The 20,465-nt window shown below is 36.1% G+C and overlaps 1 protein-coding gene and 1 pseudogene across 2 annotated transcripts in view; one reads left to right on the forward strand and one right to left on the reverse strand.

The window, feature by feature from the left end:
• Positions 1–20,465, forward strand: part of CAMKMT (calmodulin-lysine N-methyltransferase) — a 348,130-nt gene that overhangs the window by 4,794 nt on the left and 322,871 nt on the right. For both annotated transcript variants that reach the window (XM_037066512.1, XM_037066511.1), the window contains exons 2-3: positions 4,967–5,139; positions 13,673–13,737. In XM_037066512.1, coding sequence (XP_036922407.1) covers positions 4,967–5,139; positions 13,673–13,737 — 238 coding nt within the window. The remainder of the gene's footprint in view (positions 1–4,966; positions 5,140–13,672; positions 13,738–20,465) is intronic.
• On the reverse strand, positions 658–757 carry LOC119001509 (uncharacterized; annotated as a pseudogene).

A 20,465-nucleotide genomic window follows, 5' to 3' on the forward strand; every position in this document is an offset into this window, starting at 1 on the left:
AGGGCTCCAGTGCTCTCTCTTGACCCTTCACTTTAACATTCAGTATCTTCTGTTTCATAATTAACATTTTTGAGAGAAAACCTGGTTGACCTAGTACGTTATTTGATACCAGGTCACGCGGTAAAGTACTGACTTTTGAGTCTAGGGCCCACTTTAGGCAGATGAGGTTTGGAAGTCTATGGATCAGTGATAATACAGGCTGTGGATGATGTTCTGTTTTCTCCTTTGTTGGGTCTCATTACCTGATAACAAAGATGGCTGTTGGCAGTTACAGACCTTTATCATCCATTGAGCCAGTTACCCAGAAGAAACGACCCTTTTCTCCAACACCCAAGTTATTTACTCCAAATGACTCTGATAGGGCCAACGTTGACAAACTGCTGTGCCCAGGAAAATGGGGTACTTTGGCTAACCTGGGTCATCAGCCCACGGGGGTCAGGGATGAGAACAACCCCGCCATTATTACACTGAGGGAGGGAGGAGCAGTTCCTAAGAGTAAGGGATGTAGGGCGGACGAAAAAGTAGCAATGACCATTACGTGCTTACAGATACCTACTGGATGAATAATCTAGCCTAGAAGTCTGAGTACGTGGTAGAAGAACCCGATTAATGGAGTAGTTCACAGCACAATTTATTTATTTATTATTATTTTTTTAACCTTGTTTGAAACTAGCCCGCATGCTGTAGAGCTGTGAGGCCTGTTTCAGTATTACTTTTCCTCCTTTTATGACCCCCACGGGAAAGGGAACCAGAGGGTTCACAGCACGATTTAAATTAAAGCAGGTGCTCTATGTTTGAGACTATCAGTGCTGAAACAGCACGATTTCTGGACTAGAATTCAATAATGACTTGATTTTAGGCCCAGATCTGCCCTCAATTACTCGTATGATCATGAGCAGCCTCTTTGGACCTCAGTTTTCTTATTTGTAAATAAGGAAGTGAGGCTAGATTGCTTTAAAACCTCTTCCATTTCTGACTGTTTTAAAGTTGAATTACTTTCCAGGGTTAGAAATCATTCATTTTGTCTTTTCACATCCTGTTTTATTCTTGTAACAAAGGACTTGGTTGACTTGCTCTTAACACCAAAAAATATTTTTTGACTTCCAGTCAAGATGGCAGCATAACCATAGCTCGCATTTTGTACAACCTCAGAATTACAGCTAAAGTACAGAACAACCAACACTCAGAACCACCAGAAATAAAGAACCTGAGGATGTCTCCAGGATCTTACCACCTATCTCTCAGCTCTGATGATTAGCTGCTGCCAGCTGTATAGATGTTAGATGTAAAGCTTATCCACTGTCTGTTTGCAGCAGTGTGGCCCTTCTGCTGCTCCCACTCTCTGTTAAGTTGGAGTGAACACCGGGAACTCTGCTAAAGGTGCTGTAGGAGAACAAAATGTCTTTGAAACTCTTCTTACCAGTAAAAGTTGCAGAAATGCAGTTACTATTATCTTTTCAATTCTCATGCTAGTGCACCTGACTAGCTAAACTAAAATCACAGATTTGCAAATTTGGCTGTTAGGGATTCTGGGAAATGTAGTCTTTAGTTTCCAGCTTTATAATATAGGTAGGTATCTTAGAAGGATACCTAAGATATGGATGTTTGGATGCCTGTCTCCCATATTCTCCACAAGCAGAGGTTTTAAGTGTTTATGTAGTCACACTATCTAGATTTGAAGCCTGGACTCACCTCTTAAAAGCTCTCTGATTGAACAAATTAACAAATCAATTCCTTTGCATCAGTTTCCTCTGTCACAAATTTTAATGCCCTAGGACTACTTACGGATTTAAAGAAGAGTGTGGTAAGATTTGCATTAATTCTTACTTAGACTGTTGGCGTAATTTGCTTGTGAGCAAGGTAGACCTAGAGTTTTCTTTGTGGTAAGGTTTTTATTTATGCATTCTATTTTAAAAATAGTTTAAGATTATTTACACTTTCTGTTTCTACTTATATCAACTTTGGTAGTTGTATTTTTCTAGGAATTTGTTCATTTTTTTAATTTTCAAAATTAGTTTTTGTAATATTCCTTTGCTATTTTTAATGCCTGTAGGATGTATAGTAATCTTCCTAGGTTATGTTGATACTTATACCTTAATTCTTTTGTTCATATGAGTCTCATTGAGGATTTATCAGTTTTATTTAATCTCTTCAGTGAATCAATTTTGGTATCATTAATTCTCCCTACCGTGTTTGTGTTCTACTTAATTAACATCTGTTCTTTTGGGGGGGTTGATTTGCTTCTTCTTCTAATTTTGCAATGGATGCTTAGTTTATTGATTTTTAGCCCTTCTATAAATTTCCCTCTAAGCATGGATTTAGTTGCATTTTATATCTTTTGAACTGTATTTTTATTATCATTCAGTTAAAAAATACTTTGTAATTACCATTATGCTTTCTTTTCCTTTTTTGGTTCACAGGTTATTTAGAAGTATATTGCTTACTTTCCACATGTATTTGTGGTTTTATATTTTTAGCTATTTTTTACTTGTTTATGATTATTAGGTTGTTTTATATCTTTTAAAAACTTTGTATTTTGGGAAACATCAAACACATAGAACATTAGAGAGAATAGGTTAATAATCACTCATGTATCCATCAACTTCAACAGTTTTTAACTTCTGACCAACTTTGTTTCATCTCTACTTTCTTATTATATTCCCAACTATAATTATTTTGAAATAAATTTCAGATATCATGGCAATTTTTTCTGTAAATATTTCAGTATGAATCTATACAAGATGCCATTTAAAAACATAATTACAATGCCGTATCACACCCAGAATAACTCCTTGATGTCATGAGACATCTGGTTGGTTTTTAAAATTTCCCTTTTAGCTCATAATTTTTCTTTACAATTAGATTATTTTGAAACAGGATCAAAATAAGGTCCAAACATTGTTATTGGTTGATGTGTGTTATTGGTTGATTTTTTAATCTAAACGTTCCCTGTGTATGTCTCTTTTTCAACCCTTGTCTTTAATTTACTGAAGAAACTAGGATTTTTGTCTTGCAGAGTTTCCCATAATCTGAACTTTGCTAGCTGCACTTGATGATTATGCTTAATGTGTTCCTCTCTCCCTATATTTCCTACAAGATATAGGAGCTCAGCTTCAGATTTGATGGGCCTTTTTTGTTCTGTTTGGTTGATCAAGGTGATGGTGTTGTGTACTTTCATCAGTAATCACAGGGATGCCTGGTTATTTCTCTTCTTGATGGCAATTGCCTAGGTTCATGAGTTCATGAAAGGGTTGAATATGGCGATATTCTAATTCTGGAATTCCGTCTTCATTCATCACTTGGAACCTTCCCTTGATCTTCTATTTGGACTCTCAGTTGCAGTTCATAGAGAAAAGACAGAGAAGTACTCGAATGTCTCCATTACTGATTTTCACAGTGATATGTTGGTTCTCTAACACCCTTCCACGGTCATCAACGAGGCATTTGGAAAAATACCTTTATGAACTAATGTGCTTCAATTCTATTACATTTGTTACCGTTGTTAATACTCACCCTGTCAAATCTTTGGCCAATGGTCCTTATTCAGATTGGCTCCAGAATACTATTAATATTCCTCTTTATTTTGTGTGGCTTTCTTGTTTACTTGTGTAGGATGTTTTAGTCTCATCTTATATCCCTACAGTTCCTGCCATTTTATAACTGACGCAATGGGTTTGCCCCTTGGGCTGCTCTCTTCAAGAACTAGATGTTGTTCTTGTTGGGGAGTTTTATTTCTTGCAGCAAGTAAAGGAGACAAGGGCTTCACATCCAAGCTCTGTATCCATGAAGGGAGGCTTAGCTATTGCTTATAGGGACTGTCTGGTTAATCACATGTTGGTTTTTTCTTTGCATTTGGCTAAGCTTACCCTTGGGTTGTAGTCTAGCTCATCAAGTCACAACTGAGTCTGCAAAGTACTGTTACGTTTTAAAATTAAGCAAGAATAGCATTTAGTAAGGACCACCCTGACCTTGAGACCCTTGTCCTATCTAACAATTTCTCTAAGGGACCTTACTCTGTTTTAATTGAAAATAGTGTTTAGAGAGTACCCTGTGTTTATTGCTTCTAGTTGGTCGCTCACTGTTTCTAGATTTTTTCAGTGGTCAGATGTAGGAAAGATATGTATAGTTTTTAAAAAAATGAAATCAGCCCTGGTTGCTGTGGCTCAGTTGGTTGAAGGCTCCATTACCAGTGAGGGCACATACCTAGGTTGTGGGTTTGATCCCTGGCCAGGGCGCATATGGGAGGCAACCAGTCAATGTTTCTCTCTCACATCAATGTTTCTTTCTCTCTTATCAACATTTCTTTCTCTCTTATCAATGTTTCTTTCTCTCTTTTCCTTCCCCTTTCTCTGAAATCAATAAACATGTTTTTAGAAAATGAAATCATTAGTTTCTATTATCCTTTATTCAGATTCAGAGGCATAGGGTTTTACTTATCCTCATTAATCTTATAGCTGTATCTCCTTTTTCCCAGACTTAAAAACCCAGTTTCAACGATATCAACAAAGTTACTCATTTACCTTAACACACATGTGTGCGCGTGCACACACACATGCACACACACACATACACCCACATGCACAGGGATGGGCTCCTGCTTATGTTGTAAGCTTTGGAATTCAGTCGGTACCTCCTGCTCTGCAAGCTGTTACAGGCACTGCTCTCTTCGCAGCTCTTTCTTTTGGAATCGACAAATGTCCTACAATAAAAGTGGCCAGGCTCACCTTTGTACATTTAACTCCTTTTAAAGGTATTAGACTTGTATAGCTTCACCATCTTCTTTGCTCTCCGATGCCTTCAAGTAATGTTTTAAAATAGTTTGTTAATCCTTTCTAGTTGTCTTCCATAAAAGGTTGCTCTGAATTTTCTAATAGTCTATTATTGGAAATAAAAGTCCCCTTACCACTTAAACTTTGAACACTTATGTTTATATATTATGACCAAGATATTGGGTTTTATTTCAAAGGTTCTGAAGCAAAAACACCTGGATGACTGTCTACGACACATATCTGTAAGAAGATTTGAATCATTTCATCTGTTTTCAGTAACAGATGACAGGAAGAGGGAAGCTGAAGAGGAATTTGGTGCGTGGGTCCAGTACACAAGTGTCTTCTACCCGGAATACAGTATTTCCTTAAGGTAAAAGTCACTCTAGTTAAATATTTTTTAAAAAGCATTTTTCTCTTAGAGAAACAATAACCTCATTGTTCATTCTATTGCGTTTGCAGGCAATCTTTATCAGAATTTAGGTTTTGCAACTTTGTGTTAGGAATTGCTGCTGCTTTAACTGGGTCCCGTTGTACTCTCAGAACTAAAGAAAAAAAACTCTTAGAAATGTGGTGGCAGTTGAGGATATACTGTGTTGCAAATCAAAGGGTTCATTTAACTATTCTCCCATAGTATTTGGTGATGACAGAAAGCCAAGTTCTTTGTGAGGCAAGAAGGCTGGAAGTAAAAACAGAATTTTTCTAAACTACCCTTGATGTAGTGATTTTCTAAAAAAATCAAGCTTTGGTATTTATCCCATTCATGTTTTGTCACTTTCAGAATAGAATCTTAAGAATAGGAGGAGAAAATTTAGCTGAAAACACCAATATTGTGGGAAGCTTGCAGGCTGTTCTGGCTTTAAAAATCACTAGAAAACAGACAAAGGAGTCACAAACTGAAGTGACAAGACACCAGCTTTACTGAATCACTTTTCCCTACAGCTATAATCTCTCGTGTTGCCGTATTACTGTAGGTGTTTGATATCATAAAATCTGCCTTTTTTGACAAGATTTCATATTTTGGGAGGAGCACATTCACAGTAACTGTAAGAGCAAAAAACATTTTAAGTGGCAATGTGACTGAATAAGGGTTAGAAAAGGCTAGGAATAATTTTAGGAAAAATGTTCTCCCAAAGGATGTCTATTTATAGTATATATTTCTTGAGCTACTTTCATTTAAAATATCTAAGCTTTAAAAGACACCATAATAGCTAAACTTTGGGGTTTGAATAAAAATTGAGTAGGGAGAGCAGGGAAGAAAAATTAGGATTTGGTTTCATAGTACTGCTTTATTGAACATTTCAAGTGAAAGATAAAAAACTGTTGAATTTGTTAGCTTGCCTATGTATTCTTTATGAGATTCCATTTAGAATGCCTTGGCTGCCTCACATTCTAATGGAAATAATTAGTTTAGTTCTTGGTTAAGAAAGAAAGAAAAATTCATTAGGTACTTAGTCTGAGCCAGGTACAGAATTAGATGCTTTGATGTATTCTAATTAATGGGATCCTTACAATAACTCTGGGAAGTAGAAATAAAGGTAATTAAACGTTTGGAAGATAGTACCTGTAAGGGCATTAAAGAGAAAGAAAACAGAGATCTAGCAAGGGTCTTCAGGTACAAAGTTCTAAAATGTATCTTCTACATCCATGGGTAACAAGAGGCGATAAGTGTAAACTGGACCAATAATGATTTCCTGATATCTGCAAGGCCCTGGGGAGCATTACTGCAGAGCACGTGGGATCTGTTGTCCTTGAGAACTTTCCAAACAAGACACGGTTCTCCATCTCATGGATAGAGATGACTTGGATGTAACTGGAAGCCAGGCTGCAATGTACACTGAGGCTCCTCTCCAATGGGTTGTTTATGATATATCCATTTTTGAAAGAATAAATATAGGTATGTCTGTATAAGACATTGAATACATTTATGGAGAGAAGACAGGTGACTGTGCTAAAAATTTGATCAAACAGCTTAAAACATACAGAATTCTAGAGCTGAACACAATTTTAGGGTACACTTAAAAAAAATCATAGCAACATTAATAATGGCTATCTATTGAGTGCCTACTATGTAGCATACACTGTTGTGAGTGGTTTACATGGATTAGTTTATTTTAATCTGCTCAACACCTTATAAGGTGAATGCTGTTATTATCCTCACTTTATAGAAGAGGATAATAACCTTTTTCTATCTTTTATACTTTATCTTTCTGTCACTTTACTTCTTTTTTTTCTATCTTTTATCACTTTGAGGCCCAGAGAGGAAAATAACTCAACTGAGGTCACTCAGCTAATAATAGATTGTGCCTCTATTCAAACCCTGATGGTCTGGGTCTGGGTCCACAGCCTGTACTTTGAAACCTCTTTATTTTGAAATAATTACAGATTCTCAAGAATGTACAGAAAGAGTGCAAGGAGTACCATGCGCTTTCACCCAACTTAACTTCTGCACATTTGCCTCTTGCGAGGCAGGCATGCCTCCCTTTATTCATCCTGCAGATGGACTGAGGCCTGGTACAGCCAGTTTCTGCCTTGACTGTCCTGAGCATTCCATTTCTTGCTCCATGATTCTGTTACTGTACAAGAAGTTGCACACGTTACTGAAATTGCTTAGGCAGGGGAGGATTTCTGCCAGGACTAATTCATTCCCTCCCATTGCCAGTTTCGTTCATGTTGGTTTCTTACGGTTACAGCTTTTCCTTGTTTCCTGTTATCTGCCAACACGGACTTCCACTCCTGTTCCTTTGATATCTCACATCAACTTTTCTCAACATGTTTCCATAACATTTCTTTAGCAACCTTGAACTATTTTTAAAACAGATTTTATTGATTTATTTTTAGAGAGAGGGGATGTGTGAGTGAAAAAGAGGGAGAGAAGTATCAACGTGAAAGAGAAACATCGATCGGTTGCCTCTCGAATACGACACCCCAACCAGGAACCGAACCTGCAACCCAGGCGTGTGCCCTGACTGGGAATTAATTGAACTGGGAACCTTTTCCTTCATGAGAGGACATCCAAGCAGCTGAACCACACTGGTCAGGGCTAGCTACATTTATCTGTTGTTTTCAGTAGTATTTGAATTATGTTATTTAAAATTGTGAAAAGGCTTGTTTTTATATTTTTATTTTTTAGAGAGTTTTTACAAGGGTCTATTTGAGCCCAGATTGCAGCAATTGAGGGGATGCAAGATCTAAAATGCTTCCAGGCAGTGAGGAGGTCGAAGGAAATTCCCTGCACTTTCCGGAAGCAGTGGTTTAGAAAGCAGCTTTGAAATGGAGCGCCATCATCTTCCTCTGTGTCTTTTAAGTTTGTTAAATCAGCACTATGGAATGAATAGTTTTAAATAAATTCAAATCAATAAATATTTAATAGTGCCATCTGTGTAGGTAAACAAAAGGAGATAAAAAATATATCCTCAAGGAGCTTAAATATGTGAAAAGTTAAATGATAAAATAAGAAGGAAAGTTAACCATCTACTCTAAGAACTATCCACAGGCAGTGCATCCCTAATTAACCAAATGAGTGGAACACTTCACATATATTAAGAGTTTAGAGATAGGAGTGGTTTTTGGAAGGCCTTGAGGAGCAGCATTTTAAACTGGACCTAAAGTGTTTGAAAGTTCTAGGAGACAGGGAGGAATCATTCCCGATGAGGGCAAAGGCACCAGAGAGTATACAGGAGTAGAAAGTGCAGGGTGGAATCGTCAGAGGCCACCGAGAAAGCCACCCCGTCTCTACGGGGAGGAATGGTGATCAATACAGGTTACAAGGTGAATCTGCTTCCGGGTTCTAATAAAGGGCTGAGCACTTGGGATGTTTTGTACCTCACAGATCATAAATATAAACCTCCTTTTCACTGTCTCGGTTCTTATCACCTAAGACAGGGGTGTCATATTCATTTTCACTGGGGGCCATATCAGCCTCACAGTTGCCTTCAAAGAGCCGAATGTAATTTTAGGACTGTATCAATAAATGTAACTGCTCCTTAACAGTTAAGCAAGAGCTCTGCGCTGCCGCCAGGTAGAAACAAGGTGCCAGGCTGGATAAAACAAGGTGGAGGACCATATTTGGCCCCTGGGCCTTGTGTTTGCCACCTGTGACCTAACAGCACCTGTCACGGTTCAACAGAGATGATGTGTATATGGTGATTAATACTTATCAATGCTTTTTGTTAGTCTTGTCCTTCTTAAAATTTCCCTATGTATTGATTTCTGTTCTTTTTAAAAAATACTGTATTTTTCTTTAGAGGGGAAGGGAAGGAGAGAGGGAGAGAAATATCAATGTATGGTTGCCTCTTGTGTGTCCCCCGCTGGGAACTGGGCTGCAACCCAGGCATGTGTCTTGACTGGGTGATTTCTGTTCTTTTAAAGTTTTATTAGACTTAAAATTAACACCAATTGAGTAAATATTTAGATATTTGTGAATTCAAAGTAAATAGTTGTATTTTTTCCTATTATTAAAAGGTATATAAGCAGTGGTGCCTATTAAAACATTGACCATTATTTTTTGTCAGCTTTACACAATGATGCTCAAAATGAAGGAATAAAGAATTTCCCTTGGTGAATTTTCGTCAGAAGCAAAAGTCTGGACAAAGTAAGCGTTAGGTCATGAAATCCCCAAGATTACTGATTTTCTGTGTATCTGAGGGTGGTTGACTCTTTGTTTTGAAGTGACTATTGAGAATTAGGAAGTCAAAACCTAGGGCATGACTTGTACTCATTCCTTGTCAAAGTCTTCCCGTCTTTCTGGTGCTTTATTGCTTCAAACTTGCTATTAGGTAGATGCATGTCTAAAAAACTAGTATGTCCTAGGAGGTGTTTATACTTAAAATCTTCCATTAAAAATCCCTTCTCCCAGTCTGTCATTGTATAGCATTTACTCCATAGATACTACAAATTGTTCCCCACCCCCCATACGTCAACTTATTTTGAGTGCAGAAGGAATTTACATATTCTGGGAGGTTTAAATACTTCCATTATATTTGGAACCATAGAATTGCTGGGATTATTCATTTACAAATGTATACATGTGTTAGGTATAGAAAAAGCTGAGAGGCTTGAACTGTCCTTCTTTCTCTGAATAAGACCACTGTTGCCATGGTAATTGCTGAGTTAGAAGCCTCTTGACTTTGGCTTGTCCTGGGAGCTTAGAATGGGCAAGAAGTCAAGAATGACTTTGTCTTTGTGGTGCATCTTTCAAGTACAATACAACAAATACACTGCAGCGAGATCATGTATTGTGTCTCTAGGGAAAGGAAAAAATTAGACAAACCCTCACCCCACTGAATTTAGTAGGTGTTCTGGGAGTGCTCGGTAAATAAAAACCAGTGATGGGCATGGCACACCTATGATATCAGACGGATGGCAGGTTATCCTTATATGTGTGGGGATCACAGGCGCCCATGAGAAGCCTGGCAAGGCGTGTCACCTGAGACAAATGTGACCACTGAACCCATATTTAAAATGTGTAGTTTAATGTTAGTAGTGTGAATCCTGAGAAAGAAGATTCCTACTAAAAAGGGCTGCTGGTGCCTAAGTGGGCTCATGTTAAATCAAAAACAAAACCTAGCCTGGCAGCCATTACCACACAGGGGGCTCTCAGGCATGCCAGGGAGAAGCCTGCACGGAACCCCCCGCGTGCACTGTGTGTCTGCCCTCTGAGCCAGCCCTTACAGAGCAGTTCCTGGGATCCTGTTTCAAACGCAGATCAGACTTTTAGCACCGTATCACGGTGGTTCTGAATCTGCTCTGCGCGTGCAGGATTCCAGGCGTAGGTGAGGTTATTTGTGGTAACATGGCGAACTACATGCGAGACGAGAGAGAAAAAGAATGAAGTATCGAGGGTTTCAACTATAAGATGAAGTTGTTAAAATGATCAGCAGGACAGCATAAAACTCAAAAAACCTTTTCCTGAATGTAAAAGCAACATACGGTTCCTTTAAGAAAAACTTGATTCACAATCCCATCATGCAGAGGCAGCCACAGTTAATCCTTCAGTACATGCCTGCAGACTTTGTGCTGTGCTTACATACCTGTCATCAAATAACTGGCAGCATTGTCCATGCTGTTTTGCACCTTGTGCTTTTTCATTTAACACAGCACAGTTTCCCACATCATTCAGTATTATTCCTGAAACATGATTTTAATGGCTGCCAAGTAGTCCAATGAATGAGTGTTTGCATCATAATATATTGAACCAACACTTTATGTTGGATTTTTAGATTATACTCAGTCTTGTGCTGTTATGCATATTGTTACCATGAACATCTTTTTTTAAAATTTTTATTTTATTTATTTATCTTCAGAGGGGAAGGGAAGGAGAGAGGGAGAGAAATATCAATGTATGGTTGCCTCTCGTGGGTCCCCTGCCGGGAACTGGCCTGCAACCCAGGCATGTGCCCTGACTGGGAATCGAACCGCGATCCTTTGGCTTGCAGGCCGGCGCTCAATCCACTAAGCTACACCAGCCAGGCAATGAACATCTTATAGAAGCATCCATGAGCCCATTTGTGATGATTTCCTTAGGATAAATTCCTAAAAGTGAAATTGTTTTATTGCTTATATGGCCTAGTTTTAATAAGGACATTATCTCGTATTTATTCTCCTTCCCTCTCCTTCCCTCTCCTCTCTCCCCCCTACTCCCTCTCTCTTCCAAATCAGAATACAAGGAACTTTAAAGATGAAATCTGAATCTGAGACAAGAGTAGAAAAAAGGTGCATGTATGTTGTAAAGAGTTAAATATATGTAAAAAGGAGAAATTGAGGTAGCTAAAGTGAAACACATGTTTAAAAGTTAAAGGCAACATTCAAAATAAAAAGTATGATTTTCACAGTTACCACTGATGCAAAACTTATCTTCTTAAAAGCATTATTTCTTAAAGCCAAGAAACTGAATGTGTATCCTATGACATTTTTAAATGAGGTCAGGGTGGAGAAACAGCACACTAACCCCATACCTCTGAGTAATTAACAAACATGAAAGTTGGTTATCTATACAGTCTAGAAACCCTAGAAGGTGGGATTTTGTGAAAGAATAACCTTAGTTAGTAGTAATTATAGGAAAGTGGACACAAACACAGTGTGGTAAAGATTTACTTTGATTATTTCAAGTTCACTTTTATTTGCTCCAAACTCAGGGACTGTTAGTTATTCTTTGAGTCATCTACTTTATTTAAGTGTCAACTCTATGAGATCTTGTCTAGCCTTAATCTTTCAACTGCTTACCTAAGTCCTACCCAAACAATATGATTACATAGTAATACCTACAAGGACAATCTTAGCATTATACTGATAATTAATGTTAGTATGTGTAACAATTACAACCTTTGCCAACATATTTTGCCAACCTAACTTTGTTCTAAATCCCAAGCTTTAACTTGTATCCCAAAACTTTAATTTAGATATTTTCATCACAAAAATGAAATGGTAGTTATGTGACATCATAGAGGTGTTAGCTAATGCTATGGTAATAACCATTTTACAATATGAGGGGGGACCCCCCCAAACCAGAATTTTCTTCTGGAGAGTGGGCCCCTTGCAGTACAGGCCTCCCCTGCTAGGTGAGTTCTAGGAATCTATCTGTAGCTGTATACCAGCTGGTGTTGTTGTGAGAAGCTGCATTCAACTTCAGTGACTTTTTTCTGAAGATTTTTTAGTATGTTTGCCCATTTCACAATGGGCAATTTATGAGCGTACCTGCCCACACTGTTGAGTATTTAGCAGTTTTTGACCCAAACCGGGTTTTTGACCCCTCTGCCCCACCCTCTCTATTCCCCCGATCTCACCCTTAAGGACTTTCCCTGCTCCCCAATGTGGAAGAGGTGAAACAAAAAAAATGGTAGAAGCACTAAAAGGCATCAGAATTGATGAGTTCAAAAACTGTTTTGAGCAGTGGAAAAAAGCGTCTCACTAGGTGTATTGCATCAAATGGAGAGTAATTTGAAGGTGACTGAAGTTTAAATATGTGAGAATGAATACACAATTTTAATAAATAAATTCCATTTTGGGGGTCCCCCTCATATATCAAATAAAAACATCGTACACCTTAAATTTCACTATGTTATATGTGAATGGAAAAATATTGCCAGTGGCCAGTTTCTTCTTCCCAAAGTAAACCAACTTGCTCACGAGCACCTAACCTAGGAGCTGAGGACCTGTGAGCTTTTCCCAAGAACAGCTTGTGAAGTCATAAGGACTCGGAGCGAGTCACTAGGGTAAATAATTATTTGAAGGGGAAAGAAAAATGGTACTGGCTGACATTAGAGGTTAACAGTAAGCCAGGGCTAAATATGGCACCAACAGCACAAACAGCAAAAGAAAAAATAGGTAAGTTGAACTTCATCAAAATTAAAAACTTTTGTGCATCAAAGGATGCTATCAAGGAAGTGAAAAGATAACCCACGTGCCGGGAGAAAATATTGGCAAATCACATGATCTGATATGGGTCAGTATGTAGACGGTGCAGATGGAATGTGCAGACCTAAAGGTTGATTAGTTCTTTGTGACTGAAGTTCTGAGTTCTTTGGGCTGCTTTAGAGGACGTTTATGTATTGCTGATGTACTGGGGTTGATTATTTTTCTTTTGAGATTCTCAAAGTGTAAGATTTTGTTATCTTTAAAAAAGTTTAATAATTAATCCCACTTTTATATAACTAAAACAACAATAAAAACATTAGTACTTTAAAATGTAGATTAATCATCAGGATATATCATTTCATTAAATATTGGAAAGACTATATTATGTTATTTCTTTTCCTTCTCCCACTAGTGGGCAGAAATATTTAAAAAATACAACCTGGAAGGGTTTATTGGTATGGAGTATATCACAGTGCATTCTCAGCTTTTAAAAGAATTAGCAAGTCTTAATATTCCAGAATCATTAAAGGAAATCTTTTATTCCTTTCTAGGCATAACAGTGGATCTTTGAATATTGAAGATGTTCTTACCAGCTTTGACAATACAGGGAATGTTTGTAAGTTATGTGGTCACTATATAGAAATACTTTTAGTATAAAAAATGAATTTGTAATTGGGATTTGTTCTCACTAATGTTTATTATGCTGACTAATGGGTATGCATGCATGGGTGTGTATGGTATAAACTCTTACTGGTTTTAGCTGCAAAGTCAGCCACATGTAGAATGCGCCTACGAAGTGGCATTAACAGTTTTACGCTCGGCAGTTGTGTGTGTGTGATAGAATGTAGGTCAGAGGAACGCTGGGTTCTCCAGGACGGTCCCTTTCGTTGCTGTTTTCATTTTGACCTTGGTTAATCCACCCCAGGGGCCACCTCCTCCTTCTCTGTTGTGTTTCGGGTGCTTTCTTTTCTACTTCCAGCGTCTCCTTTCTCACTGCAGAATGATGCCAGAACACATTTCCCTTGCTGCTAACATACTTTAATCCAAGAATGCTTTTGTTTTATGCAATATCACAATATTATAGAATATACTGTTCTTACATCTAAGCCTGTAAGTCGTGATTTCTCCATTGAGAAAGTCATTTAAATAGTGACAATGTCATATGATTAAAGAAATCAAAGACATCTTTATATCATTGCATTAAACACCATACCATGATAGAAGCTGTGTACTTTTATATGTGTGTCATCTAGGATATTTCTCTTAAAATAATGAATTATCAATGAGATATGCCAGTTTTGAATGTAAGAGTTTAAGTACTCAAATACTTTTTTTTCTCAAAGGAAATTTTGGAACGGTAGCTACTTATTGTCTCAACTATAGCAATATTGTATGCTAGCAGAACTACTTTATTAAATCAGCACAGAATAATGCCTAACAATACTTATGCCCACATTATCGTAAACTTCACATTGTATAGGAAACTATGTATTTTGCCACTCAGAAATTTATAAATACCCTAAAAATCCATATACATTTAAAATAATGTAGATTTCTTTTTCACAGACAGTGAGGTGTATCTTTTAGTTTCTGCATGTTGGCACTTAATGAATTCTGTCCTGTTGAGGCATAGCTCATATTTTTATTGGGGATTTGGGGCAAGGACTGGCCATGGTAATGGTGTTGAGGAAGACATTGTCCTTTAGTTCAGGGTAAGGTAGAATACCATTAAGTCAGGCTTATGCATACAGAGTTTAGGAACATGATTTGAGAGTGTTGAATACAGGAATTTTGATTCAGTCATGTAAAAATCAAGTGGTGTTGCCAGTGACTCAGTCTGGAATAGGGCCACTAGCTGGCAGCATTATGTAAAACAAAAATATTTTCCTAAAGGTCTGAGATATTATATTATATTATACTATATTATATCATATTACTACTTTACACTGCTCTCACATTTTTTCTCATCAACTAGCCCCTGGCAAACTACCAGTTGTTGTCACACTGACAAATGGAGAAATTGCGCGTCGCAAGTTTTTTTCCCACTGCTGTCTATTGTTTGGTAGAAAGGTTTGAGTCTTTGGAATGAGACCTACTTACATTTGGATCTTGATTCTGAAATTCATCTTGAACAATTTATATCATATTCATGGGCCACAATATTTTTTCGTCTCTTGGAGCTGGATATAATGTATAGAAACTATGTAACATACACTACATTCTGATAATTGACCCAATAAATGGAAGTTATTTATTATTACTGGTGATGAATATCTCTTAAACTTCTTTCAGTTTTTTTAATAATGAAGATAATATTAAGGGTTATTCTGATGTTTTAAAATAAACGATTTTTATTTAATTAATGAGGCAGGAAAATAAATGACCAAAATAGTAATTTGTTAAAAAGTAAAAAATATGGACTTCAAAACCTGAATATATTGTCTTGTTATAAATATGGCATTCAGAGCCTGAATATGCCAAGTGATAGAAATGGTGACAAAAGTAGGAACTATTAAAACATGTTGCTTAGTGTAATTTTTACATTATACTCTTATTTTAAAAAGGAAAATCTATACTCAAGAGATATTTCTCTCAAGGATAAATTTGTAAAGTCCTGTTACAGTAAAGTAGTTATTGATTATAATTTTAATATGATTTTTGCCAAGGCTTAAAGTGATCAAATATTGAAAGTAATTTTTCACTTGATGCCCAAGTGTTTGATTTTACTAATTGTGATATGAGGTAGAGTTTGTGACTAGAAAGCCCAGCAGAGGGCGCCACATCACAATACTGTCTCACTGCCAATATACTTGGAATTAATAACTTGCATAATAACTGTAAGCTTTCATCATGTAAACATGTACAGATATATCTTAAAGCACTCTCATTTCATTTATTTTTATATATGCAATATATTCAGCTACTTGTTAATATAAAAATAGATTTTTCTGACCTAATTTGGAGTTTATTTGCTTTTTGTTTTAAATATCAGTTTAATTTTTATACTTCTAGATTCAAATAAAAGAATATTTTTGACCTTGTTAATATGGATATAGAGAGAAAATTCTATACAAGAATATCAAGTCCTAAATCACTGCCATGGTCGTATACTGAAAGTAACTACACTGAGGGATGTTTAGAACAAAGCAAAATGTTTCCAGTACTGTGAGAGAACTGATACATACAATTATGCATGTATTTCAGGAATTTGTTTCCAGGTTAATGTAGCTCTCTGATAATAGAAAGAATAACTTAGTTGAAATATTTTATGTGATACAGAAATCTGATGTATGTTTATATAGTGTATGTATACTATATATATATCTTAACATATATTCATGGTTTGTAGAACCATTGATCTCAATTTTAAGCTAATTTTAAAAACAATGATTTTATTCATTGCAAATTCTTAAAGAGTAGAGAATCAGTCTTCCTGAATTTATTCATTCTCTAACCAAAAAAATATGGGAAAATCCTTAATTTTGGAAAATAAATGAAACCTTGAGATAGTTTCTTATTTCTTGATATATTAGAAAAGAAAACATTATTTACATTTACCTTTATTATTTAGGAGTGTTGCATATTTTTAGATGTATCACCTATAAAGCATTTTATTTTATTTTACTTTTGTGTTTTATATTTTTGAGATATCCTTTCACTGTTTAAATTTCTTTGAATGTTTTAGGAAGAAATTTAAATGAATCTCATACAATCATTTTTGCATGATTCATTGCTATATAGAATATGACCCCAAATAAATTTGGGGTCATATTATTTTTATGTATTTATATTTGCTATTGTGGCAAATAAATTATTTTGAAAGGTAAGCTCCTTTTGGCTTACTTCTAACTAGGGATGGGTATACATATTTCATTCTTTGGGTTTATAGCTGAGGTTGTGTCTGCTATTGATTCATCATGCCTGGAGAGAGATGCCATCAAGCCACCTAGGGAAAAGTATAGGATGACATCCTTTACCCCAGATGAGGTGCTGGCTGTGCCTGCGTTTCACGTAACACGTCACTCTGGTACCTTGGGTCACTGGCACTCTGTGAACTCCATAGCAGATTGCTTGCTTCTGTTTTCGCTGTGGGCAGAGTCTCGTTCCAGTCAGTCCCTGACCTCCTGTCAAAGAATCTCCATGCTAGGTCTCGTCCAAAGCCATATTCTCGCTCCAAAGTCATCTCTTTCCTCTCCTGGAATTAATTGTTTAAAAAAGTGATTCTTTTGAGCACTTTGTTGATCCATATTTGGCTGTCATCGTATATACTTAACTACATATTTGGTATTTGGGATATAATAGCTTCATTTGTACTTTTTTAGCACAGGGTCTTCGTTTGACAGGATAAACAGATGAGTTAGTACTTTCCATACAATTTACCATACGTACCACATACAATATGATGTGTATAAGTCTTTAAAGGATAGGAAATCAATGGTTATTGTATACCATTACAATAACCTAGTGTGAATCAGGACTTGAATTTGGAGAGATGTGATTCCTTCTGCTATTTTTCTTTCTTTGTATTTTTGCTTTTTTTAAACCCTTTTTTTCTTTCTTCTTTGTATTCCTGCTATTCTTTGAAAAAGATATTTTTTTCTCCTGGTTGTGCCCCATGACAGTACTCTGTGTGGTCATCGGTGTTGCAGGGTCTCCTGTGACCTCTGCTGGATAAGTTTTAACGTGTGATAGTGAGGTGTTCTCCTTTCCCCACAAGGGAATCCCAGGGGTGCCCTGGACTTTTGATGCACATGGCTGTGCTCTCCTGCTTCTGGATCCTTCCTAGTTGCCTGGTAGCAGAACCTGTTTTGGAGTGCATCCAAAACTGATCTCTTTTGGGTTAGTAGTCAATTATTACTTAAGGAAATATTCTTATGGAAATACAAAATAATTTTACTTTCTGCCTGTATTTGGGAAACCAAAAGTAACTGTCTCTTCAAAAATATAGTCCAGTGTTTGGTTTTTCAGTTTCAGTGTTATTGATTTTCTTATGTAGTTAGGGTCTATAATATTGGTGAAATTATTAAAGCTTCAGGAATGTAAGTTTGGATTTAACAATTGAGCAAAAATAAGCAAAAAGGAAAAAGGAGTCATAGACATGGACAACAGTGTGGTGATTGCTGAGGGGAGGGGAGTATAAGGGGACTAAATGGTAATGGAAAAAATACAATAAAGATAAAAAATTAAGGAATAAGTCAAAGAAAGTAAGTTTCTCTTCATTCAAATAAAAGCCTATATATGAGTCTGTATGTCTTTGGGATATAACACATATATATACATGAGTGTTCATATATGTGTGTGTGTATATATGTGTATGTTTATATATATATTCCCCCCAACATTTGGTAAGGTAGTTTGCTTAAAAAATGAGAAATTTGGGCTTTTATAGCTAATTGCTCTATTTTTAGCATAATATAGTCATGGATCATGTAATATGAAGTTCAAAGGTTATACTACTTCCCGTTACAGGCTCTGTGAACATAGGCAAGACTTTGAGCAAATGCTAACTGTGTATTATAATTGAAAAAGAAGCAATAGCTGTGTTGTAGTATAATGAACATAGTATTAGACAATGTGAAAGAAGGCACTGTGTATGCTGTAAATAATACTTGTATCAGTTTTTATTGTTAGTATTAATATCATCTGTTTCATTTCTTTTTGAGACTTTCAATATCTTTGATTTAGAAATTAGCACAAGCTAGGAAATGTTTTTGGTGTGTGCCATCCTCTTTGTTATTTTACTTTATTTTACATATGAAAGCACAGTGCAAATCTACCTAATTATGAGTTTGGCGTTATTGCAGAAATACACATGTAAATCAGCGTTTTGGAATAAAGGATTTAGAAAGATGTGTGATTTGTCATATAATAAAGATGGAATTTCAGTGAGAGAGGAAAGGATGGATTCTTCAGTGTATAGTATTGGGACCACTGACTAGCAATTTAGAAAAAATAAAGCTGAATTTCTCCTTTATGTTATATACCAAAAATAAATTTAAGATTGGTTACATAACACTTCTAGATAGCTCAGAAAATAATGTTAGGATACTGAAATAGGAATGCCCTTCTTGGTATGACCAAAGCACTGGGAATGTAAAGATGAATTGGTGGACTAAATAAAGACTTAAGTCATTGTATTAAAAATATGTCAAAAAAGTTGAAAGACAAATAACAAACTGGTCATTATTATTTATAACATATATGCGGACAAAGATGCACCTTCTTCATTGGGTGAAGAGTTCCCACGAAGTAATAGCAAAAAGAAATGACAAAGCCGTAAAACAAAACAGCCAAAAATTAGGAAGAGGCATTTCACAAAGGGAATACCAATGCTCTATACACACCTCAAATGATTATTTTACTAAGAATGCAATAATGAAACACAATCAAAACAGTGAGATGTAATTTTTGTTTTATCCAGTTGACAAAGATGAGAGGAGATAAGCAATAATCAGTGAATTGTAGGGAAATGAGGTATTCTCACCTACTGCAGGATTTGAAAATTGATTCTACTTTTCCAGAGGTAATGGGGCAATAAGTTTCATAATTTTGAGTATCCATATCATTTGACTAATATTTCTTTTCTTAAAAATAATGAAATGAGAATGTAAAGCTAGAATGTAAAGGGATTTATGTAGCACAGTGAATAACTGGGAAAACCACAACTCTTTAATTTTAGGTGACTGGTTAATTATGGATGGGCCATGAAGTGGAATATAATATAGCTATTCAAGAGAGCTAAAACATATTCTCTGTAGTGAATATGATCTTACAGAGAGTATGATCTTATTTCTGTATAATACATATATCCATTAAGTAGGTATGTATATACATGGAACTATGGCTTAATGTTCATAGTATTTGGTTTGGATATTCAGGTTATTGATGACTATCCTTCTCTTAACATCTTCCAGTAGTGCTTGATTTTTTATGGCTTATACTAATTTTATAGCTGGAAAAGCAAAGTTATTTTTATTTTGAATAAAAGTGGTCACTCTTTAAAATCCAAACTGAGTACGGATTATTTATTTATTTATTTGATTAAAAGCTGTGATAAAATCTCAAAGTGCTTAGGATAGGACTGGTGGGGAAAGGAGCAATTCATTTTACTAGTGGAAAAAATATGAAGTATTTATTTTTAAATAGCATTCTTTTCCAAGGAGCTCACAGTGTATTGGATGTTAATGTATTAGTGTCCCAATAATTTTATGAGATAAGAAATCAGAGAGCAGATCATTCTAGCCCATATTAGGTCACAAGAGTACAAAGAGGTAAAAAACTCAGTCTGGCAGAATATTGGGCACAGAAAACTACAAATTCTGTAAAAAAATAAAATGTAAGGTT

The sequence above is a fragment of the Sturnira hondurensis genome, unplaced genomic scaffold, assembly GCF_014824575.4.
Source record: "Sturnira hondurensis isolate 20B ecotype Veracruz unplaced genomic scaffold, ASM1482457v3 Scaffold0016663, whole genome shotgun sequence".
In the NCBI taxonomy this organism is placed as follows: Eukaryota; Metazoa; Chordata; class Mammalia; order Chiroptera; family Phyllostomidae; genus Sturnira; species Sturnira hondurensis.